This window comes from Oryza brachyantha, chromosome 6 (assembly GCF_000231095.2).
Source record: "Oryza brachyantha chromosome 6, ObraRS2, whole genome shotgun sequence".
Classification (NCBI taxonomy): domain Eukaryota; kingdom Viridiplantae; phylum Streptophyta; class Magnoliopsida; order Poales; family Poaceae; genus Oryza; species Oryza brachyantha.
The window spans coordinates 15,056,088-15,081,752 of record NC_023168.2 but is presented as its reverse complement, the minus strand read 5'-3'; the positions used below and the strand labels follow the sequence as shown (position 1 = coordinate 15,081,752).

Below are 25,665 nucleotides of genomic sequence, written 5' to 3'. Positions count from 1 at the left end.
GTCAGGCCCGTGCCGGAATGCCTCTGAGGCGGGCAAATATTGTCTGAGGTGGAAGGGAAGATAAGGATTAAGGAAGAAAAATGAAGGGGTGTATGGCATTGGATCATATTTATCCAATATCCAACATTCATAAGATTTTGTCGAGGGGATTCCTATCAAATATGCTACGGGCAGTTCCTAAAATTTATGACACATCTGCAAGTATCCATCAACAATAGTAAAATCTTTCTTCTACATAAGCCATACACAAAACAACATGGTTGTCTTGATCCCATTTAGCTTAAATTTTGGATGGATAAACAGTGAGACTGATTAGTGACACCTCATGCTATTTGAGTTGATCTAGCTCTTCACCCAACAAGCAAAGCAAATCCAATCCGATCCACCAAGGATCGCAAAGCACGCTAATTAATTAACCCATACACGCCATCATCTCTTCTTAATTCCTAAGAAAATGAGCGAAACCAAAACCAAATTAAATTAGGAACCCTAATTACCAACTACTAGAAGAAGAGTGCAACGTGCATGTGCATGAGAATGCACGCACGCACGCATGGAGATACCATCACACGTGGTCGCCGGCGCCGGCCATGAGCGCGGTGGCCGTGGCGCCGCACGAGACGGCCGCCTTGGGCAGCTCGCCGACGCGGTCGACGGCCTCGGCGAAGATGACGCCCATGCCCATGTGGAGGTGCGGCTCGATGTGGCAGTGGAACGCCCACACCCCGGGGTTGTCCGCCACGAACCGGACCGCCGTCCACCCGTACGGGAAGATCACCGCCGTGTTCCGCAGCGGCGGGTTCCTCAGGTTCAGCCTCGCCGCGTCGCCGGCGTCCCCCCGGAACGCGCCGTCGCCGTAGCCGAGCACCCAGAAGTCGTGGCCGTGGAGGTGCCACGGGTGCACCTCGCTGACGTTGTGCGCCAGGGCGTTCGCGTTCTGGAGCACCACGTCCACCGTCGCGTTGTGCGCCAGCACGTACACGTTGTCCCCCACCGTCGTGTTCGGGTTCGCCGGCGGCCGCGTCACGTCGTACCCGCGCCCGAACGTGTCGGCGGGCCTCCCCGACGACGGCAGCGCCGACTTGAGCCCCATCTTCAGGGAGCCCAGGTACGGCGTCGCCGGGAGCACCATGGACACGTTGTTGATCGACCACTTGACGGTCCCGTCCATCCGGTTCTGCGTGTTGAGCAGCTCGATGCGGCGGTCGGACGTCGCCGGCGGCGCCGGCGTGGCGCCGGCGCGGCCGAGGATGCGGTACGTGAAGGCCTTGCTGTGCGCGTAGTCGTTCCACGCCGGGGTGGTAGGCGGCGCCACCGACGGCAGCCTGGACGCGCGGTTGGGCCGGTAGTTCAGCACGGCCAGCGCCGGCGCCGTCTTCGGCTGTCGGCCGCGCACGCCGACGCTGACCCAGTAATTCGCCGACGGGTCCTGGTCCGTCGTCAGCAGCACGGAGTAGCTGTCGCCGGAGTAGATGTCGATGTCGTCGACGACGAACGGCTCGACGTAGTTGCCGTCGGCCTCCACCACCGTCAGCTTGTGATTCTTCCAAAACAATTCCAGAATTCAAACACACATTCGCAGAATCCAAACAAAATTTCTAATCTTTTTTGACAATTAACTCCTGAATTTGTTTGGATTGCTCACCCCGACGGCGAGGTTGAGGGAAGCCAGCGAGGTGGTGCTCGCGACCCTGAGCCTGTACGTCTTGTTCGGCAGGACGGGGAGGACCACCGGCGCGCAGTGCCGGTTACCGGCGGCGGCGGCGCACTGCTTGGCGCCCGGCGTGTGCGCCGCCGCCAGCGAGCAGTTGAACTGCCCCCTCCCATTGATCAGCAACGACTGCAGAGAAACACAGCTCGTGTCATCAGAAACATTCAGAACGAAATCCAGGTAAAGATTCTCATCACTCATCAGAACAGCATGTACTGTTGTCTGCCACATGAAAGATTTTCACAAAGGCAGCAGCAATCAACAGGCATTTGCATTGTGATTCTGAATACTGAATTAGTCAGGCAGAGCTCCTACCAATTTTCCTTTAGGAAAAAAAGATTCTGAATTCTGAATTATTTTCTTGGTTCAGATTGCAGCTTTCAGAGAGAGAGAATTCAGATCACACTGAACTGACAGATGAAAAATTGAGCACTTGTTTTAGATAATAGAATCGATGAACAATTGACATGCTGGCACACAGACCCTGTCAACCTATCTGCCTGTCTTCCTGCCTGCCTGCCTGGGATGCCAAACTTCTTGTAATAGTATATCTCAGCGGTGAAACACTATGATTTCAGCCTTTCAGACTTTCAGTGCTGTTCATGGACTGCATTGCAACACATGTGCACATAAGCAAAAGATCAGCCAGTGTGTGCAATGCACTCATTCTGGCTTGACCTTTTCCCTGCTTCCTGCTGCAACCAAAGGCCCAATGCTCCCCTCCCCACACAATAATAGTACTAGCTTCATCATACATCTTGCAAGACGGTTTCCCAAGATCAACGATAAAAAGAAAGGCCCTAACTTGCATGCATGGATGCCTTTTTTTTTTTTTTCCTTTGCAGCATGGCAGCATGTGTCCCATCACAAAATCATGTGGCCTGGTGATCAACATGGTCCTTTTGGTTTCCTAATCTTGGCCTACTCCTACATGATACCCTCCAACATCTCTTGAGAAAAATTGTAATGTAATTCTGACTTTGTGAGACCAGGTAGCACAGTACTCTCTCTATTCTTTTTTACCTTTCATTCAGGAAAACATAAGGGGAAGTACCATTTGTACAATGATGGAGTTTGTGGATGCATGACTCCAATTACCATAGTTCAAATTCTAGTGCTCACAAATATCCTTGCATGTATCCTTAACCAGCGTAGAGGCCGAAAGTTATACTTCTATTTATGAGTTTTTTTTACCATACTTAAAAAAGTATCTCAAGGTACCACACTTTTTAGTGTAAAAAGTGTGGTAACTTGAGGTATTAAAAATTTGTACTAAAATTCTTGGTAACTTGAGGTACTTTTCAGTGATGCTAAAAAAACTCTCTATTTATTGTCCAAAAATTTAGGAACACAGAGTCTCAAATACATATGCTTGATCATTAGTTGTCATCATATATTTTTGAAAATTGTTTAAAATATAACTACATAAAACTATTTTTCAGTGACAAGTGTACCAGTGCCACATATTAAGTCATATATTAGTGGAATGCTCCTTCAAAAAAAAATATTAGTGGAATTAGAGTTTGAGGCTATCTAGAATGACATCTATTTGTGAATGGATGGGTGTAGTAGCTATGATCTGCATTATTGTGCAATGGAACATGATCCATTCTGATTTCTGACTTGGCTGTACATATGCTGTTGGCATTGTGTCCAAAGTGTTATCTACTTGATGTGCTTTTGAAAGAGGGAGTGTTTCTTTCTAGGAACCCCAATGGGGCTGGGGCTGACATTGTTTTTGTTTGCCTTTCTGATCATTTCAGTGGACCATGCATGCATCTTCAGCTTTTTGGTGTTGTTTGAGAAAAGGAAAGCTTGTTGTGTGGATGGTCAGTTTCATCACTATCAACTGAGATCTTTGAGCGGCTATGTTTAATTAGTTTTAGTGGCTGGTCCAAGCCTAGCACTTACCTTAAACTAAACATTTCTTAAGACTCTAAACTTTCTAAAACTAAACCAAGTACTCCTATTCTCTGAACAAACAGAGGCAAACCCTGACTTGTACTGTTATGTACATCTGTATGCCACTCCAATAATTGAATTTAGTGGTGTGAATTGTTGCAAATCATATCATTCAGCAGTGAACTAAATATGGTATTCTGAAAGGAGGTACTTCTAATTAAGTTATTCAAAGTTGAAACAATGTGAGTTGCACCAGTTATAAGGCAACCGAGGAGTTGATTTGCATCAATTGGCAAGTTTTCTATTGTCATAATGCCTAAACTAAATAGAATTAAAAGGTACCAATTTTTGAAAGATATCTAAAGTCCTTAAAAAACCTATTCGAAGCACTGTATCACAAACGGTCTCAACTACCACTTAGACTATGTTCGTTTACCTAGATTATTCTTGATTATCCCTCAACTTTTATGTACATGTTTTCCAAACTGCTAAATGGTTTTTGTGAAAAAGTTTTATTTCAAAGTTTATTACCTCACTTTTCTATACCAAATTTTTAAAAATTTGGTATTTAATTTTTTCGTTTATATCACCAAATAGCTATAAAAAAGTGTTTTTTTTATCATTATTAAAAAAGTAACTCAAATTATCATACTTTTTAGTATAAAAGTTGTGGTATCTGAAGATAAATTATACCATAAGGTAGCAAAAATTTGTACTAAAATTTTTGATACCTGAGGTACTTTTCATGGATGGTAAAAAGCTCATAAAAAATCAAATAATCTTTCATCAGCAAAAACACACAAACTATCAATAACCACAAACAACCAAGAAGAATCTAAAGAAGTGCATGCATAATTTAGATCTCTTAACAATAATTGCAAGAACAGTAGCGCAGTTCATCAGAGACACTGATAATTGAAGCAGTGCAGCAGCTCATGGGAGACAGACAGTGACGAGTGAACGGTACCTGCGGCTCGCCGATCCATCGGAAGGGGTTGGAGGAGAGGCCGACCATCTGGGTGTAGATGCTCTCGTGGTACCAGTCGCTGAGCAGCAGGTTGAGCTCGCCGTCGTACCTGAACGGCTCCTCCTCGCCGTCGGCGACGTCCACCACCAGCGACCCGTACAGCCCCGCCGCCCTCTGCATCCCGTAGTGCCCGTGGTAGAAGTACGTCCCCGGCTGCATCACCGATCATGCATCCATCCATCCATCATTCAGATGTCACAACTGAATTATATTCTTCAGCTACTGAGTTGAATTCTGATCGAATTTTGAGTTTCTTGGCATGAACAAGTGATGGTTTGGATCATCTTGAAAAAGGGATGAGATGAGATGGATCAGTCGTAGTATATATACCTTGTCGACGACGAAGCGATAGGTGAAGGCTTCTTCAGGGTTGATGGCGCACTGGGAGATCGACGCCGTGCCGTCCGCCCATGGCGTCCCGATCTGTCGCAATCGATCCCAGACACAGCCCATGCAAACGTTCAAAATTTCGAATTGTGTTTTTCTTTTTCATGATCAGAAATCAAGCAGCACTTCTCGAAATCATCAACAATTTTCAGGGATACAAAAAAAGAAGAACACGAAGACACACACACACGCACAGCAGCTGCAGAGTGCAGGGGTTTGCGTGAGTCGTTGATCAGTGCTTCACTGACCTGTCTGATGCCGTGCCAGTGGATGACGACGCCCTCGGTGTGCAGCCCGTTCTTGAGCTCGACGACGATGGTGTCGCCGGCCTTGGCGCGGATGGTCGGCCCGGGGAACTGGCCGTTGATGCCGATCAGGACCTTCTCCTCGCAGTCCGGCGACCAGAACATGTTGCTCACCTCCCACCGGAAGTGCCTCGCCTTCGCCGCCGCGCATTGCGGCAGGAGACCACATGCCATGACAGTGCAGCAGCACACCAAGAGCAGCAGCGGCGGCAGCCTCATGGCAGAAAAGCAAGCTCGAGCTACCTTCTCGAGGCAACAATGGCGAGAATTGAAGCTCCCCCAAAAAGACTAGTAAGTGGAGGAAAGGTGAAGCACTCACACTTGAAATGGGGAGGAGCCTTGTCAAGGTTTTATACTACTAGCCAAAAAGCCTCTCTCTCTGTTTTTTTTTCTTTTCTGTTCAATTTTTGAGGTCACACAGCTCACCATCTGTTTCTATGTGCATTTCTCTTCATTTTTTTGCAAGAAAAAGTTTTTTTTTATGTGTGTAGTGGAGTTAGGTTTGTTTTGGCACACATGCATAAATAGGTGTATATACATGTGTGTGTGTTGAGTTGCTTACATGAGCTCTATGAAGAAGAGTAGCTCAGCTTTCCTCATTTTGTTGCACATTTCTTGCCAAAGGAACAAAGAAGCTCATATCATGTAGCCTCTTGGGGTATGTTAGCCGCTTTATATGTGATGGTGTGTGTGCGCTGTTTCTATCTTAATTACCAAATGGTATTAGGCAAGAGACTATATATATGTACGAGTATAAATCCGTAGGTTTGTCATGCTGAAAAAAAAATTCACACGGTCTTCCCCATATTTATGTAGGGACGGATCCAGCGTGGGTGGTGGAGAAACCCCCTACCCACTGAATCCCCTTGAAAGATAAGAGGACGGAAGCAAGGAAAAAAAAGAAAAAGATGAAGAGTATAGGCTGGAGGAGGAATAAGACAATCAGCCACCTCTGCTGGATCCGCCCTGGTATGTATGCATAAACATAATGTTTGGCAATACTACTTTGCATCTTGTAAAGGTTTTCTCTCATATTTCTTTTTCTTAAACAAGGTAGATGCAAAGTTGAACACACAGTTTTCTTTGCCCCTTTTGAAAAGAAGCATATTGTTGTCTTCAGGGGTTCTGAATTTGTGCGCACAGTCCTTTTACTAGGTGCGATTCATGACTACGGCCATTAATCAAGCCATCTGCCAAAATTCTTGTTGATGCAACATTTGGCAGATTTTAATTAGTTAGGGAGAAGCAAGATCTCTAGGTGTGTTGTTTGTGCTGAGATGCAGACAGCTAATGCTCGTTTTAGGCTGAGCTGCAACAGAAAAAAACAAAGCATTTGCAGTTGCAAATGTGACAAATGCATAATTATTTTTTATAAAGGATTGTGCATGTGCACACACTAATTTAGTGGGCAATACAACTTGCATTTCATAGGCCGCGTTCGTTGAGAAGGTGGTAAGTTAACTTACCCCGGCACGGAGAACGTAGCAATAGATTAAGTACATGATTAATTAATTATTAATTATTAAAAAATATAAAATAAATTAATATAATTTTTTAAACAACTTTTCCATAGAAAATTTTTGTAAAAATACACCGTTTAGCAGTTTGGAAAGCATACGCGTCGAAAACGAGGGGTAAGTTCAGTTACTTTGGCGGCGAACGCGGCCATAGTGCCATTGTCATGTCATCTTAATTCACCATGCTTTGTTCCTGCAGAGATGAGATGATGGTTATCCATGTTGAAGTGAAATTGTGGTCTTGCTCATAATTACTGGCTTAAGAGTCAAGATCAAAGTAGCAAATGAGTAGGTAGCAGACAATGCATGCAGATACATATGACATGATTATGAATTATGATATCAGGGAACTGCTTTTTTGTCTGTTTTTGACCGTATTTTTCTTATGGAATTAAGTACCATCCACGCAAGGTATTATCGATTTTATTAAGCTGTAACAAGCTATTCTCTTAATTTGCAGATAGATGATGATTATTTCAATCCATTAACTAGATAATCTCGAAAAGGATTTGGGTGATTATTGCATCCACTTGGAAGCTAGTGTATGTCCCCTCTTGCACACGCCTTCTTGTTGATCTATCCTCGATCGATTTTATCTTCAGGATAAATTCACATCCATACCCATTATCTTGCATCTACTATCTAGTGCTTAGGCACTATCAGGTTGATCGCTATGATTTACAGTCGTGGTTGGACACATTTATCATTTTGAAGATCATATTTATAGCTACGTGATACAATTAATTACTATTATCTCCATTTTCTATTTAATATTTTTAACTTTTGAATCTATATATTCTGACGATTCATCTTATTTAAAAAATTATATAAATATTAATTATTTTATTGTGATTTATTTGTTGCTAAAGTTACTTTAAGCATTACTTCTAATTTTATATATCTACGTCATAATTACGGAGAGGGAATACTTAGCATGAACAAGAGTCAAAACCTCGAATTTACAGGGCATACACTGCTACTGGTGCCCTGGGCGAGGAAGAAAATTGTGCAAGATCGAGGTCCGTCCTTCATCGGAAAAACCTCACTTTGTTGTTTGACTGACATATGTGCGGCACGAATCTCGGAGCACTTCATCTTCTACATCAAAGCGGGCCATCTTTTCCTTCTCGCTCCTGGCCGCTTCCCAGCTCTGACCTCCCTGTATTCATTCTCCAGTTCTCCTTGATTCCTTGGCTAGAGGCTCTCTCTCTCTCTCTCTCTCTCTCTGGCAATGAAACGCATGCATTCCCCCATCCTCCTCCTCACTGCTGCAGCATGACCAGCCGTGCACCCGGGTACTTGTGCTCCTGGTTCCTGGGTAAGGAAGTTAGTAAGGTTGCTCGTGTCCCCAGCGGCAGGATGACGAGCGGGGCGGAGCTACAAAATTGGTTTATCGGTGTTATTACTATCAGGATGTTTGATTTATAGCACCATTCTATTTATTGTCTAAACAATTTAATCATGATTTTCACTTAAGGTTATCGGGGTCGTTTAACCCCGATGGAATACTATAGCTCCACCCCTCATGTTGAGCTGGTTGCCGCGGTGCTCCACAGCAGCCTTGAGCCAAAAATTGACAGGGCATAGTATATTTATAAATAAAAAGTAATCTATGAATAAAAATTTTATATATGTGTTCTTAGTTATCTAAAAATAAAGGCTATAAAATAAACTTTAGTAAAGCAAAATCCTAAAAATCAACTCTAAATTTAAAGTTAAAAGTTCAATTTTTACCTTATAAGAAAAGTATAAATGAAAAGATTAGGTTTCAAAGCTTCAACCTCCATAGAAATAAAAAGGGAAGAAGAGAAGTAGTGGGATTGGACAGGAGAGAGGGGAAAATTGGTCGAGCTCGCTGCTCCCGAATGCGGAATGTACACTACTCAAAGATTGGGCCTTCAACCAAGGATCGAGGAAGGCAGGTTGAGAGAAGGAGAAAGTTAGTGGTTTCAGTTGAGGTAGGAGATGACTGCTTAGCATCTAAGAATTGTGCGGACATGTGTCAATCAGGAAGTGATGTCTTTTCGGATTAGCAGTAAATGCGAGCATCCGTGTTAATCTAGAATTTAAACCTAGGTAGACAGGTTACACCATAAGAAATCTAATCAGTTGAGCCAGGTGCCAAGGTTAGTCTTGTACTAGTCAGGAGCGGAGCTAAAATGAAATATAATGGGTGTCATCTACTTGCTTTTTAGTGCTTTGAACGTATTTTAGATTATTATGGGTGCCTAAATTTAAATTAAGGTGATGTATATATGGTGAAAATAGATAAACTCTAAAATAAAATTTCTAAATAGGTTCTTGGGCACCCCCTACCCGTAGAGAAGCTCTGCCCCTGTTGCAGCGTTGTCTTTTCACTTCTGCTTAAATTTATAAGCTCAAATTTGATTCTTTTCAACCTTAAAATTAAAATTGATTTTAAGGTTTTTTATCGTAATTTATTTTTCAGCCACTACTTTTACGTTACTAATAACACATATATAATAGTTTTATTTACTAATTATTTTTTATTTATAAATACACCATTTCATCTTTTTTTCTCAAAAAGTCAAACCATAACCACCCTAGTTTCATGCATTGCACCACAATTGTCAAGTAGAGTTTCTCGAAACATTTGACAATGCCAAATGGGCCAGAAAAACCGAACAGAAATTAATGCATTACTTTTTTCCCATGCCATTTGATGTCACTCATTGATTTACTCCCATTCTCCTCGCAGTTAAGATCTTGTTGAGCATGCATGATGTCATTTCCACCAAAGGATATAATCCATATCTTTCCTTGTCATTTCAATTATTACAGCACAGATTCTCCACTCGAAGTATACTGCAGCAACCACAAGTAGGGTAACAAAAGAATTGAGATCCCGTGCAGTCCTAACTGCGATTGCACGTTAGGGACTACAATTAATCTCAGCCATTTATTTTCCCAACGAAAGGATAAGATCAACCACCACAGTTCCCATGCTACAGTAAGTACACAGTTCTTTCCTCAAATGAACAGTGCCACAAGAATTTCAAACTCTTAGACTTAAATCAAACAGCCGTAGTGTGTTGTGGGCACACTAGGGACTGCACTGGATCCAAATCCAGATCCCATACAGTTCTGACCGTACATTAGGGACTACGGTGTAATCTCAGCCGTTCATTTTGGTTTGAGCTTAGTAAATTATTATGTCTTCGTAAAGAAATCTAATTAATTATATAATTATGTATAGGCTAAAGTGTAATTAGCGAAACGAACCCAAACATTACTCAAGAAGTTACCCTTGTGGCCTTGCTATACCTGAAAAATAGTTTACCTATGCTATACTTTTCTCCTCCTTATCTTGTGCGATAGTTATCTACGTCGTGTCGAAAATGTCAAATGGTTTAACACCCCGCGGTGCCAAATAGGAAAAATACGAGAAAAAGTTAACCCGACACTTTATTCTTTTTTCCATTTTGATGTCACCTCTCACCCACTTCACACTCCTATGGCATTGACTCGTGAGACAATCATCATGTCCTTTTTTGCATTTTCAGTGCGCACACACCAATATATACTACCTCCGTCCCATAATAACCTCATTTTTCGTTTTTCCGTGTCCAACGTTTGACCATTTGTTTTATTTGAAATTTTTTTGCGATTAATATTTTTATTATTACTAGATAATAAAATATGAATAGTATTTTATACGTGATAAATTTTTTTAAGTTTTTTTTACAAATTTTTTAAATAAGACGAATGGTCAAACGTTGGACACGGAAAAACGAAAAATAAGTTTATTATGGAACAGAGGTAATAGATCACTTCTGCCTTCCTTTTCCCCAAAGAATATGTTCATGTGAAATTTTTCTTTGGGTTATCTGTTAGCAAGCACACACAACGGAGGACACAGACACAGCGTAGCCACAAGTGTGTTGTTAAAGTAGCCGGTGTCAACTGAAAGAAAGAAAAGGAAGAAAAAAAATTGCGTGTCAAGTCATGTATTATCCACACATTTATATATGAACCTTCTTCACCTTTGGCAATTGTACACCAAATTGCATTCATAGTGTGCACCAGTTAGACCAGCAAAGGTGACTGCCACTTCAACACTGTTGGTGTGTACACAGCTGCACTGCTGAAGAGTCATTTGTCTAAGATAATAAGCTAGCAAGAATCCAACCAACGGTTCATTGAATTGATTTGTTGCATCTATTGGAATTATACTCCTTTAGCAAAAGGAGAATCATAAATAATATAACAACGGAGACTTGGTGCGCTCAAATCTCGGTACATATAAATATTATGTCCGCTCGGATCTTTGATGGCTTGTCGGGCGTAGTCACTGTTTAACTTTTAAAATTTGAATTTAGAGGTTATTATGTTTATATAGTATTGTATAGTATTAACTTTTAAAACATTAATAACATAGATAATAGATATAAAACATTTATTAATAGTTATTTTTCTTTATTGATTTTTCTATGGCTTATCAACTGTATGCCTATAGGTCATATGCTTCGCCTATTAAAACTCTCTCGTAACCGTAAATGTTATATGTCTCCAGCAATATTTGTCCGTCCGCTCTTAAAATATTAATAATACTAAAACGCTCCTTCGGTGAAACTCCCCATGCAGAAAACTATTCGTTCTGAATATCTACCTCGACAACAACGCATACGAAGGAACACATACCGAATTTTCCGGTCGACGAGCAGGACGACGTCTGTCTTTGCTCTTTTCACTCGCAGTGGCAATTGACAAAACCGACAGAGACATACATACACATACAAAGCCAAACTATTCCTAACTGGCTTCGTCTCAAAATAATAATATTTTTTTATCATTTAATTTTTTTCAAAATAAGTTTATTGATCTACGAGTAATTATTACATTATAGTTTATAAACGTATAAAATAAATGTATTCAGAACAAATAAAGTGGAAAATAATTATATTAAGATTTGATAAAAATAGAGGATATTATTGTTTTTTTATTGATACGTCGGCGGATTACTACGACGGCAAAAGCTAAAAAATATGCAGCCTTTTTTTTTTCAGCGCAGCGCCAGATTTGTCAGCGCGGCCAGCCGGCAGCAGGTGGACCACGTCGGCGTACCGTATTGCATTTTTTTTTTCTTCTCGTTTTCCAGGCGTGCACACTCACAAGTCGTTTCCATGCATCGTACTAACTCTGTCCAGTAACTCCGTCTTTTGAAATAAGATTATTTTCTATTTTTTCGTGTCCAATGTCTGATCATTTATTTTATTTGAAAAAAATTTTACGATTAATATTTTTGTTCTTACTAGATGATAAAATATAAATAATAAAATATAAATAGTACTTTATGTGTGACTAATTTTTTTAAGTTTTTATATAAATTTTTTAAATAAGATGAATAGTCAAACGTTGGACACGAAAAAATAAATATTAGATATTAGCAATCTCCGCGAGTACTCCGGTCCACGCACGACATGGACAAATCGGCCACGCGCTGGTTGTTCCACTGGGTGCAACACTCTGCGGGATGTCGATCTGTACACACAACTTGGAGGTCGCTAGTGACCTGTCACTCGTACTCAACTCACAAGCAAGGCCCCGTTGTTTATCATTACCGAGCTAGGGCACGTTAACTTAACGGCTAAACGAGTATTTTGCCAGATAATTTCTATGTATGTTTTTCTTCAAAATCAAACAAACCTAATTTTAATTTTATAATATCCTCTTTCCAAACCGAAGCAGTTTTGGTCCTATGTCGTAATTCAGTCTAACATGCAATTACATAAGAATTTTTTTAAAAAGAAAATCCAACAGCCTACATATCTGTCCCTTCTTATTACTTCTTCCCCTAGCTTTTGGACTCAATCTGGTGCAGTCATAATACCAACTACATGGTAAGGACTGTACCGGATCTCAACCGTCCATTTTCTAACCAAAGGTCATAATACGATGCTACAGTACCCGTGTTACAGTGTTTTTCATATAAACAGTGCCATAAAATTTTTTGGGTTGTTGGATTGGGATTAAACAGCTATACAGTGACTGTATAAGTTGCAGTCACGGTATAGATGGCATGGGATCCAAATCCCTAGCTTTTACCCCTTCCCATTGAGCTTGCTAGATTGTGGACCTAGGTTGCCGAGCTTGAGGCTCTGTGGGAGATCCGCTTCGTCTCCGTTCATGACACTGCTCACAAGCTCCACGCTTATTCGCTAACGCCTCAAGCTTTTGTATCCATTCAATCACCATCAGTCATGCCACCTCGAGCTACACGTCTACTTCCTAAGTTCCATGATTGCCCTGGATCAACACATCCTTCCGCTGCCTTCGGTGGTCATCTCATCAAGCTATCCCTACCCTAGAGAGATTTGAGGAGCTAAGAGTGAAGGAGGTAAATTAGACAATTCCTAAGAAACAACTTAGTGGAGATTTGGAGTTCTGATTCCCCACAAATAGCCTTGTCCTAAATTGAAGCACCGCAGGTTTGTAGGTGAGCACTCACACAGGGCAAACATTTGTTAACTCGCAATCTATGATGACCATTTCCATTGAGCATTTTAGTTTTGTATCATAAACAACATTGGCAAATATTTTGTCCAGTTTTGAATGTTTAGGGGTCACTTCCATATGGTTTTAAAGTTCTTTCAAGGGATCAAAATTAGGTTGGTCAAACAGTTGAAGGATATCCTCCATTCGATTGGTAGGAGAAGGGGACAGACTCAAGTCGTTATCGGTGAGCAAGCCTTCCTAAATGTTCGACGTCGTTGATTTTTTTATACACGTTTAACTCTTATTCAATTTTTTTGTCAAATATGTAAAGCTATATATATGCATAAAAATATATTTAACAATAAATAAAATGATATAAAAATAATTAATAATTATATAAATTTTTTAAATAAAACAAATAGTCAAACGTGCATAAAAAAGTTAACGACATCAAACATTTAGGGACGGAGGTAGTATGTTATTTTTTTCTAAAAAAGTTGTATATAAGTTGGATTGAAATATTATATTAATCCATTTTTAAATGAGTAATAAGATATCACCTCTATATATTGTATAGAGATGCTAGCATATCGGGGGTTTTAGTAAGGACTCAATTAAAATGAAATAATTTAGGCCTTTTGGGCCCAACATTCTCCATCTTGCTCCTTTAACCCTACTCACTTGTGCACTCTGGAGAGAACATTACAGAAATACTACCACCATATCTTTGTGTCTGTATTGTGATTGTGAGAGTTTGCACCCAGTAAACGATCATTGCCGCAGTGTCTCATCCAAGTATTGAGTGCAACGTGCAAACTTTCGCAATCACAAATAGCAGAGAAGAATAAAAAAAAGAGAGGAACAATACTTCTTTGGGTTGTTTCTCCAAAGTATTTATATGAGTTAAAATGTCCCTCCTTATATACAGATGCTAGTCTATCTAGGATGGTAAAGGTCTACTCGGGGCTTTCTTGGGCTCAATTGGTCTCTCAACAAGGCGGAATTGTAGAAGGCACGGCATTAAGGAAGCCGGGCATGGATCACAGAAATGCCCCGTTACCATTTCCCACGGAAACAGAATTGAATTTCTCCAGGAAACAAAATCAAAACGGTAGATTCAAAAATGATAATACTGTCAGAACATCAAAAATATTGAAAATGGAATTGTGGAGACAGAGCCACCGAAACAATGTGTCACATGGAAAAGCAAGTCATAATCATGCATACAATATAAATACATGTCATAGACATATATTAATGACGATTCAAGCAACACATAATTTGGATACTTCATAATGATATTACAGCATAAACATCAAGAAAACAAAGATTATGGTGGTGTTTTTCCATATTATGATGAGTTGTCGGTATTTTATGGTACTTTGTTCAAAAATTCCGTAGAAAAACAGTATACTACTAAAACGGTAGGAAACACTATACATCATTTCCGTACTATTTCCAGACAAACAAAAATAGTATCGAGAAAAAACGCCTGGTACAAAAATAAAACAATAGACAAATGATCAGGAATTTTCATCCCAAGAGGCAATGCTACCAATGATCACGTACTCCCAAATCCACGACGCAGCACTACATACTACAGGTGTAAACCAACCAGTAACTAGTCCGAATCCAACTTTATGCTACAAAATTAATATTTAGAACAGCTACTAAGCATGATTTAAATTTAAATATTTGGTTCAAAATCTTGTCAGAAAAACAGTGTTAACCAACTGGTCATACCACTATTTCTGGAAATACAGGTACACCTGCGAAATCCATGCAACATGCAGCATTCAGCAACTGAGCAACCTTTTAAGTAATGGATTGATAATATAATGCAGGCCTAAAAATAAGTTTCACCATATCGGTCCAATTTTAATAGTACCTCTCATCAATTTATCTAAAACATATCCATGTCGATAAGGCATATTACCTAGAAAGTTGTAAAATACACGTAATTTCAGGACCTGCCATATCCTTGATGGACATAACTATGGAATGCACGACATAACCAAAATGTTTTCTGCATGGCCCAGGCTATCAGACGTAAACACCACTTGCAAGGAGGACGAAAAGAGATCCAAAGCCCTGTGGTGCAATGGAAGATCTTAGATATGCATTGATAATCATGTCGAATTACAAAAGAGGGGGGCGGCGGGGGGGGGGGGGGGGGGGGGGTGGGTGGGACTCTTCTTACAAGGACATACCAGAAAAACAGACGCAATGGTTGCTGTGGCCATCTCCTTTCCTAAGCTACGGTTACGCCTGGATGAGGTCGCTTCATAGCTGAAATAGACCAAACCAGTAGAAAAATATAAGTGGGTGTTCTGTTACCTTCATTGAAGCTCTGTAGAATTCTACTATTCAACAATCAATCTTGAATGTTTACAAATACAATTTGGTTCATAACCAGTTCACAATATTTTACACACATTTCCAAGGTTCTGAACAAAACAACTAACCATTTCTGAGAAGACTGCTCTTCCATATGAAAAATAAAAGACGGTGTTACAACAGTGCTAACAATTCATTCCTATAATCTGCACCTGATTTGCAAAACAATATCATCTTGTACTAAAATAAGATGTATTTCCAGGCAAACCATATAACTCAGCACTAAAGACTAAAAACTGATCATTCTTGAGCAAGAGCATGAATCTACTGGCTATCATGTTCTCACGAAGGAATCCTGAAAGTACATCTCGATACAATACAAAGGTTTACTAAACTAGAACATAGAATTTACATTTCTTAATTAGGATTGTAACAAGATCAGAAGTCTAAGGGTAGTCTTGGTAGGTTGAATTTTTCAATCTTACCACTGACAACCCATGAGGTTAAATCATGATTCCTAAAACTGATCATGACTAGGCCAGATAGTATCACTTTATCAGCTTGGCAGAGGCCACTGATTGGTTTAACATACCCAACACATTGGCACTTTCAGCAAGCTACACAATTGTCTTGATAATCGGATAGTAGACAGCAGTCCTGGTCTCCTGGACAATATATACCTTGGTTTCCAAATTTAAGAGTATGATTTCTCTTGATTTACAAAGCTAAATACTTGATCTCAAAGTGTTAATCATGACATGAAATTTCAGATAAGAATGCATTTGGAAAGGTTTTTCTGGTTTTTCGAAATTGTTTACATTGGTTAATGTTCATGGTTATGGATAGGGAATTCTGTTGCACAACAATAATACACGCAAGAATTTTACTTCACAGATGATGCTTACGAGGAGTACATAATACAATGCCAAACTAAGCTTAAAGTGAGGACAGCAAAAAGAATTTCATGGCAAACTGTACATTCACATGTCTGGAAGCATGGTGCAGAGATCCAAATTCCACATAAACATTAAAACCTACCAAGAGTGCAAAACTTAAATCAATAGAAATCGAAATGCGCCAACATCCACAATAAAACCACAGGCATGAAATTTTACTGATGAAAAGCTAAGCCCGCTGTCATCGACAACTATCCTAAACCTCTAAAGCTGAAACACAATTCTGAGCACAGCTCCGAAAGGTAAAAGGTGTACGTACCCCTTGGTGATGAGGACAGGTTGCTACAAACCTACAGATCAAACTACACAGCGATGAAGCAATCAGATCCGACGCGTGGAAGAACCGATTGGACCAACTACCACAAAAAAATACCACAAACTACACACATACTTCGGGCGGGGGTAAGTGGGAGCCGGCTTACATGAAGAAGGAGGCGGTGAACATGAGGCCGACGGCGACCATGACGACGGCCAGCGTCGGGTACCAATCCACCGGCACGGGGCTCGAGATCGCCTTCGCCGCCTGCCCAACCCCACCACCGCCACCCACAACAGCAAAGGGTCAGCGCATCACGGTAGCCTCGCAAAACCCTAAAAAAACCCTAGATCCACATGAGATAGCACCCGTGGGGCTCACCATCTCGCCGGATCTGAGCCGATGCCGCCTCTACCACCGCGCGGACCTCGCCGTCGTCGCCTTCGTCTCCGCCGCGGCGATCTGATGGGCAGCGAGCGGTGGACGCCTCTCGTCTCGTCTCGTCTCTTCTCTTTGGGCAGGCGTTAGTATCCTTGTGGGCCGTTGGATTTGGATCTGATGGCCCAGATAGAAGGAGAGGGGCTTTAGTGGGCCAGGCCCATCAGGTGGCCTATTTGGAATAGTTTATGGGCCTTCACTGGGCCTAGAACGGGTGGGCCGGGCCCACAGCCGGCGAGATGTGTGGGAGAGATTGTGTGTGGCATCTGTCCATGTCCATGGTGGTGTAAAACACACCGGAGCCGTTATTTGAGTAAAGTTTTTTTTTTTTCTTTTGCTGTTTCACACAAGTAAAGATACGACAAGCTCAGATCACTCGTCTCAATTTTCCGTGTCCTCGAGTACTATAGGGATATAGGATTAGAGATCTCTTTTTGTTAGTTTAGTTATAAATATTTTACTATATCCTTTTATATATATATAGAGCGGCTTTAAGAGACTGGTCATTATTCTAGCCATCTAAGATTTTGCTCAGGGTAAATAAAACAACCACGTCAAGAGACTAGACGATTTAGCTCGTCTAGTCATTTCACTCACCAATTGGATTGATTAGCTGGCTAAGAGCATCTCTAAAAGCCTAACTAAATAGAAAAAAATTATCTAGTCATATTTTTCATGAACTCCAAGAGGCTAGCCAAATCCAACCATCCATAGCTCATGTCTTCCATTGGTGTGGTTCAATGGGAATTGAGTGGGGATGGAGATAGCTAACTAATTTGATTAGCCAAACTGAGTATCTCTGAGAGCTAGGCAAAATTTGTTTCCCAAATCTGGTGTTTTCGCAAGTCTCTAGATAATATGGCAAAGAAAATTATACTCAATCTCCAATAGTTTGGTATATTTAAGTTGGTAAAACTAAAATTAGACCCATAATTTGTTATTTTCAATCTGAAAGTTAAAAGTCTTGTCCACGGCTCCACGCCGATCCATGTTCACCCCCGCTGCCTGCTCACTCACCGCCCCGCCCCGGCCTCCCCACTACGCGCATCGCCGCCTCCCCGTGCCACCTTCTCTCTGTTCCGCGCGTCGCCGCGCCTCCTACCTCATGCTGTCGCCACACTTACTGCAGAGCGACGGTGTGCGGTGGCCTGGAGAGGTGACCTGCAACGGCGGCTCCTGGTGACAGCGACGCACGGCACAGAGGTGGTGCACGTAGGAGACGAAGACGGCGTGTGCGAGTTTCGTGCACGCGGGGAGAGAAGTACGTCATACTTTTTTTGGATGACAAATCAAACTTGGACTCCCAAATATAAACGTAAACGAGAAGACATGACAAATTGCTAAATTTGAAAAAGTCATATGATAAACTATTGGAGTGTGTGTTTTTTTTCAGTTTGCCAAAAAAACAGAAATAAAGAGTAGGGATAGCAAACTCTTAGAGATGCTTTAAAACATCTCCAGAAGACTAGCCATCATCCTAGTTATCCAAGATTTTTGGCTGGTATAAAAATAACCCTATAAAACGATACTCCATCCCACCTTGTTGTTTTATATTGATTAATTTAATTTTGAACTAAACAACATCATATATTTGTACGAAGAGAGTATGAATTATGAATAATAAGATTTGGTTGGTCTCTCTGTATGAAAAATACCATTATATTTTTCGTTGGCTGGTTAGCTATAGAGACAATTGGCTAGGCTGTTAGAGATGATCTGAGAATCTTCCAAAAAGAGAAAAATATCAAAATGATACGGAGTACACAACAAAGAAATTTCTCTCGCCGTAAGATAAAATTTCATAATACACGCGTTGCATCTAGGGGTGTAGGTGGGCCGGTCCACAAACCCGTTTGTAGATCAATTAAGTGGATAACCTAATGGACAACTCGTTTAATTGGCCTATAAAAGCGAGTTGGTGGATCGGTCCACCTACGTCCTTAACTCGTATCCGTGTCGCCATTGAGGCGAGACGAGACGGAATGCAACTGAGTGAAGCACATGCCTGCGCTCTACGAGTAGGTAGAAGTAGATGGTCGGACGTGCATGGTGCGGTATACGTGTCTCAGCCTCTTCCATGTCTGAAATTACAGCGGCATGTACTATATCAGCATTTGGGGCAGTTGATCGGTGACAGTTTTACCTAGAACACATGGATGATAATCTAATCTACGGATTGATAATGTCATATGTTTTTGAAGAAATGTCTCTCGATCTCAACCCTTCGTTGTTCTCACGAAACTTTAGGCGATTAAAGAAAAAAGAAAAAAATTAATACTTCTCTTCTCTGGCCCCTCTTCGAATCTGGTGGCTTACCTCCGGGAGAGGAAGGGGTCACCCCTTCTGTCGGTTGTTTTCTCGATCAGGTTAATCCCATCCTCGGATCCATCCTGATCTTTCTTTTTTTTATTCATGTGTCCAAGTTTTTTTTGCAAACAAAACTAGGATGAGCTGAAATTCTACATAATTTTGAACTGAAAATTTTAAAAGTTAACTAAGGTAGTAAAATAACCTAAGGATTAGGTCCTTTATTACCACATCTCAATCAGTCATAATCATTCTTCATTTAATTTTCTTCAAATATCTATCTTCTGAACCAATCATTATTTTTCTCTAATTATTTTCACATACTTTCTTAATGTCCATGTCTAGTCCAAGAAATAGTTATATTCTGCGACAGGTAAGAATGAAACTTTAGTTTTCAGTAAGGGCTCATGAGAGAGAGTATCGTGCTTGTGCACGTATGGAACCATGCTGGGCACCGCTACTTCCTGCTATAGCTGAGAGCTAAAGGGTCTGTCTGAGAAGGTTTAGATTATGAGAAACAACTATAAGGTAGCCAGCTTTTTGAGAATCTGAATTACTAAACCCAACTCTTCCAGCCTCTGGATTATTAGTTCATTTTTCTAGAATCTTTAACTGCAGACTCTCAGAAGCAGTGAACCGTTTGGGATACCTTCTATCAGAAACAGCATTTAGAAAAAGCTGCAGCTAGAAGAAACTCCCTCAAACATGCCTATAGTCCGCCACTTGCCGAGTGGCATGACGTGGTGTCGCTCGTACACCATATTGGACATTTGAACTGGGCCGCTCCAGTTGTGGCCTTTGCCGGTCGCACCTTCCGCTTAGGCCTAGAGCAAGGCCGAGGGAAACAAGGCATCCGCTGCTACGATTACACGATGACGGTGGCGCCACTACTGTACGCGTTCTCAAGCATACATCAGGCAAACTATTTTCTCTTTTCTTTTCACGCGTATACTGCTAAACTGTGTATTTTTAGAAAAAATATATAAGTTATTTAAAAATCAGGTTAATCCATTTTTAAGTTTATAAAAGCTAATATTCAATTAATCATGAGCTAATTGGCTTTCTTGGTTTTACGTGGCCGATTAGATTTGTTGTCGCAAGCAGCCACGAACAAGCCTGTTCGCACTACAACTCTGGAATGCGGCCATGGAGTGATGCCGGAGGTGAGTGACACGCTTATATGAGAATATGGAGAGAGGGGGAGGGTGGGGGGTTTGAAGAAGAGAGATAGAAAAGTAGGAGCCACGAATAATAAGTGGAGTAGGATCGCCAAAATGATCCTGTTTAGTTCCTAAAATGTTTTCCAAAAACATCACAACATTCGTCTCAAAAGATGTATTGGATATGATTAGCCATAAGTGCTACAGTAATAACGTATTAATTAGACTCAAATGATTCGTCTCGTGGTTTTCAGGCGAAATCTGAAATTTGTTATGTAATTAGACTACGTTTAATATATCAAATATGTGATTGTATGCATCGATATGATGTTTTTGCAAAATGAACATATCCTTAGTCAATATGGAGAGGAGTTTAAAAGGCAGGAGTAATTGGCTTGGCTAGAGGCTAGCAGAGGATTATTTCTACTCAACCTTAGATTGAGGTTGTCATACAGATACAAGTCATACAGCCTCTACTCTAAATAAATTATTTTTTAGTTTTCGATAAAATGTTTGCCTCTTCGTCCTATTTAAATTTTTATGATTAATATTTTCATTATTATTAGATGATAAAATATGAATAGTAAATTATATGTGACTTATTTTTAAATTTTTTAAATAAAACAGATGGTCAAACGCTTAACAAATAAATCCAAAAATATTTTTTTCGAGCCATAGTAGTACTAACTATAAAACTAATGTCGCAGTAAACAAGTACACAAAACCGAGATACGCTTTGTGGAGCACAGTGCATGCACAGCCACTGCAGCAGAGCAGCCGCACGGAGCTTGTTTGTGTTACTGTTTTGCCCTTGTCGTCGGTCGGCCGGCCGGCCGGCCTGGGTTCACCGGGCCTCACCGGCCGTGGGTGTGGTTGGCACGTGGCCGCGGCCGGAAAGGGTTGTGCTCTGCTTTTCAGAGCTCGGCCATCACCAGCTACCACCACCACTCGGCCTCGTCGTAGGCGTCGCACGTGCTAGTGCCACCCACAACCAGAGAAGAGTTGGAGAGATATGTACAAGAAACCAGGGGAATTTATCTATTTATCGCTTTTAGGTTCGATAATTAGCTAAATACCCTTTTAGAATACACTTATTATTTTATCATTGTAGGGAGAAACTTTTCTATTTTTTCACTTTTGCACTCTACATTACCACATGTGCACGACAGCATAAAATCCACACGCGAAAATTACCACTTCACCGTAATTGTCATACCATGCAATTAGCTATAATATAGTGTTGAATAAAACATTATTAAAGGATTATTTACTATTTAATATCTAAAAAATTGCCAAATATGTCAGTGGGGACATTTTACCCTTCTATCGATGAGTTCAGAATGACAGTGAAGCATATACTATTGTTCATGAGTTTGAGTTAGTGACCGAAAAATCGGACAATGATACGTTTAGAGGGAAATGCAATTGTATGGGTTGCCCATGGATAATTAGAGCAAAAACCCATGCTAATAAGAGTGTTCCGGGTATTATACTAACCACTTAAATTTCATTTGCATTTTTACACTTTGTTTGCTGAAATCTGTTTGACAATTTTTGCATAGTCCTAATTTTGTTGGCTTTTGCAGCTCCAAATAAATAGAAATGCTCACAAGTGTGCTCATTTTTTTGATATTGGATATTAACTAATCCTTGAATATTGTTTTTGATTCAACCCTACATTGCAGCTAATTACATTGTATGACAATGAAGGTAGAGTGGTAATTTCGCGTGTCTATTCCATATTGGCATGCACATGGAGTGTAGAGTGTAAAAAGTGAAAAAAATAGAAAAACTTCTCTCTCCAATGATAAAATAATAAGTGCAATTCTAATGAGAGTATTTGGCTAATTGCCAAATCTAAAAGTAGCAAATAGTTAAATTCCCCTTGTTTTTCCGAAGTGAACAAAGGCGTAGCGGCTATCATGACTGCTACCGATATTATTAATAGGTGTCCCACCTATCATACACATATTTTGTTTTAGAGTTCGTGCTGCAGCTAGCTATAAATTTGTAGTTTGTTGCTCTTCTCTCTCTTCTCTTATCTTCTTAAAATATATTTATAGCTGGCTTATAGTATGTTATTGTACATGCTCTAATTAACCATGAATTTATATAGTTATACATTCACGTATTTCAATGGGTTGGAATTTCTCCAAAACAACCGGGCCCTAAAACTGTGCGGTAGCTTAATAGTACGGCTCATGGCTGGCTGGTCTGCTGCTACGATTTCTGATTTTTTTTAATGTTTAAACCTTTTATTTTTTTTTTGAGAACCAAACCTTTTATCTTTTGATTTTAAAACTAAACGCTTACCAAACTTATTTTTAGATCAGAACATTTCGGTCACGCTATGACTCTTAACATGACTATATAAGTCCATCATATTAATCTAAATGGTGTTAATTGTTTGACCGTGGAAAAAAAATACAATCACATCAATTACTCATAGCATGACTTTTTTTTCACATAAATGAGGTGGCATGGCCAAAGCATTTATCTATAAATAAGTACTGGTATGGTTTAGTTTTAATATTAGAAATAAAAAAGTTCAAAAAATAGTAAAAATTTCTGCCGGTTTCACGCACTGCTAATGTACAGAGGCCAAAATGGCTTGTTCCTAACAGTAGTACAACAGTTCAAGGGGTTTCGGACTTTCGGTTCCAGGGGACGAGCATGCTGCGAACTGCGTTTAATTGCAACGCACGTGGAAATTTTTTTATTTGTTAAATATTTTTAATAAATAATTTTATTACTAAATATCCGGAGAAAATATTTTCACCGTATGAACTTTTTAGGTCACGCCACCAATATTGAAGTAGCGAAACAGCTTGTCACATCATTATCGATGGTCTAACAGCATTGTCTTGCCACGCCATGACACACCGACCAGGTTGCGTGGCAGCGCTTTTTTGCCATACTACTAACACGGGTGTGGCCAAAAAATTCAGTTTTGAAAATATTTTGTTTGGTAGTTTAGTAATAAAATTATTTATGAAAAATATTTATTTAATAAAAATTTTCACGCACGTGTCATGTTTTTTTCATACATGCATCAACGAGTTTTAAACAAGAGGTGGTTATAATTTTTTATTGGTGTTTGTGTTAAGTCGAAGGGAGTAGCAACCATAAGAGGCCAGGTACAGATAAAATAATTACATATTAGAAAGCTTATTATTTGGTCTTGAAAAAGTCTTCAAAAAATACCAACAAATAAAAAACAGTTTTTTTTAAAGGAACAGTATAATTAGGAGTTTGAAAAAAGTAACCACACTGACCAAAATTTCGTAAGAGGAAAAAAAAACTTGGTAGGTTTTCTTATGTGTTGCTACGACTGCAAGGCATTTTTGAGCAATGCTTTGTCAAATTTGTAAGGAGCAAATTTATCATTCGGTTGCAAGTATAGTACATCGAGAAAATTTATATTGGTCCACATTTTCCTGGTCCGGAATCGAAAGCGAAGTGGCAGCCACCACATGCACCAGAGCATTAGTACGCCTTAAAAAGGACATTTCTGGGCTTTTCCTCCAAAGGCAGTACATAATCCACAGCATTATTTTATTCTCTTATCACCTTTTGAAAGATCCTATGTACTGCACACCAGTTTGTTAGTCAGTTTCACAAAAAAAAAAAGTATTGTCAGGTGGATATGTTATTCATAATTTGACATTATTTCTCGTCACCAGGTTTAATTGGGGTATTTAACTTTCGTCACTTTTAAAATCGGTTGATCACATATACGTCACTTGCTGAACATGACATGTGGATTCTCATACGTCTCTGACATATGGGTCTTTATGACCAAATATAATAATGGTAAAAAGTTAGTATATTGCAGCTAGCTATCTCCAAAGCGGTGATTAATGGGATTTTATCTTCAAAGAATAAAATGAGTGCATAATATGTTTCACGCTTGATACTGACTTTGTTTCCTATTATAAGTTGTTTTACGTTCATCATAAATAAAATATATTTGATTTGACTGAATTATAAAAAATATAGCAATATTTGTAAAAAATATAGTATAAAAATATATTCAATGATGAATTTAATAAAACATATTTGGTGTCATTGATATTAGTACAAATTAAAATGACTTACATTATGCTGTTAACAGTGAGGAACAGATCAAAGTAGTCCTTATTAATAAAGATAGATAGTGTTGTTAGATGTTAGGAAATAATTATCAAAGGGGGGAATTTCATTGTAAATCTTAAACTCTATAAATCAACTTATTTTAGGGCATATGGAGTACATTCTTTGACTGGATAGATCATAGTCTGTGCCAAACATTGGAGCTATTTGGAGTCTAACATGTCTGTCCTACTTATTTTATTTTGTTGGGTCAAGGATGACGGTAGCCGGGATAGATGACAGTCAATTTTGGCTCCGAGGTAAATGATGGTGTGGATGTAGGGTAATGATGGCGCACGGCCACATATCCACACCGAGGCCCTTTCTACATCTCCACTTTATCGAAAGAGAATACTGTTTCGATCATGAAATAAGATCATTTTTTAGTTTTTTATATAATGTTTTGACTTTTTGTTTTTTTAAAATTTTTTTAATTAATATTTTTATTTTTACTAGATAATAAAACATGAATAATATTTATGCGTGACTATTTTTTAAGTTTTTCTATAAATTTTTTAAATAAGACGAATGGTCAAACGTTGGACACGAACAAACAAAAAATAAAGTTATTATGAGAAAGAGGTAGTAATACATTAATTTTAAGGATCTTTTTTAACCGACGAAGAAGATTAATATATATTGTCTTGCTTATTAAAATCAAAGGTTGAATGCCGTAGAACCTGAATGACATAAGAAATTAACCGTTCTATGCCATGGAACCATGGTGTTCCCAGCCTGAGGCAAGTATTTTATTTTAAGTATAAGAAAATATAGA

The 25,665-nt window shown here is 39.8% G+C and overlaps 2 protein-coding genes across 2 annotated transcripts; both read right to left on the bottom strand.

Moving 5' to 3' along the window:
* Positions 1 to 243: 243 nt before the first annotated feature.
* On the bottom strand, positions 244 to 5,660 carry LOC102718659 (L-ascorbate oxidase-like). Its single transcript, XM_015838400.2, has 5 exons — positions 5,276 to 5,660; positions 4,971 to 5,063; positions 4,581 to 4,793; positions 1,646 to 1,840; positions 244 to 1,543 (listed from the first exon to the last, which is right to left on the bottom strand). The coding sequence occupies exons 1-5, from the start codon at positions 5,549 to 5,551 to the stop codon at positions 566 to 568; spliced, it is 1,755 nt and encodes a 584-aa protein (XP_015693886.2). The 5' UTR covers positions 5,552 to 5,660; the 3' UTR covers positions 244 to 565.
* Positions 5,661 to 15,174: 9,514 nt separating this feature from the next.
* On the bottom strand, positions 15,175 to 17,375 carry LOC102700064 (transmembrane protein 258). The gene is made up of 4 exons (XM_015838241.2): positions 17,236 to 17,375; positions 17,021 to 17,121; positions 15,516 to 15,594; positions 15,175 to 15,396 (listed from the first exon to the last, which is right to left on the bottom strand). Exons 1-4 carry the CDS (start codon positions 17,236 to 17,238, stop codon positions 15,349 to 15,351), a joined length of 231 nt encoding a protein of 76 aa, XP_015693727.1. The 5' UTR covers positions 17,239 to 17,375; the 3' UTR covers positions 15,175 to 15,348.
* Between the last annotated feature and the right edge of the window lie 8,290 nt (positions 17,376 to 25,665).

Excerpts from the sequence above, each read along its gene's own strand:
- LOC102718659 (XM_015838400.2), bottom strand. The coding sequence starts at position 5,551 with ATGAGGCTGCCGCCGCTGCTGCTCTTGGTGTGCTGCTGCACTGTCATG. Across the intron at positions 1,841-4,580 it reads GATGGATCGGCGAGCCGCAG|TCGTTGCTGATCAATGGGAG; the intron begins GTACCGTTCACT and ends GTTTCTCTGCAG. Across the intron at positions 1,544-1,645 it reads CCCTCAACCTCGCCGTCGGG|AATCACAAGCTGACGGTGGT; the intron begins GTGAGCAATCCA and ends TTGTTTTGGAAG.
- LOC102700064 (XM_015838241.2), bottom strand. Across the intron at positions 15,595-17,020 it reads TTCACCGCCTCCTTCTTCAT|CTATGAAGCGACCTCATCCA; the intron begins GTAAGCCGGCTC and ends GGTCTATTTCAG. Across the intron at positions 15,397-15,515 it reads CCATTGCGTCTGTTTTTCTG|GGCTTTGGATCTCTTTTCGT; the intron begins GTATGTCCTTGT and ends ATTGCACCACAG.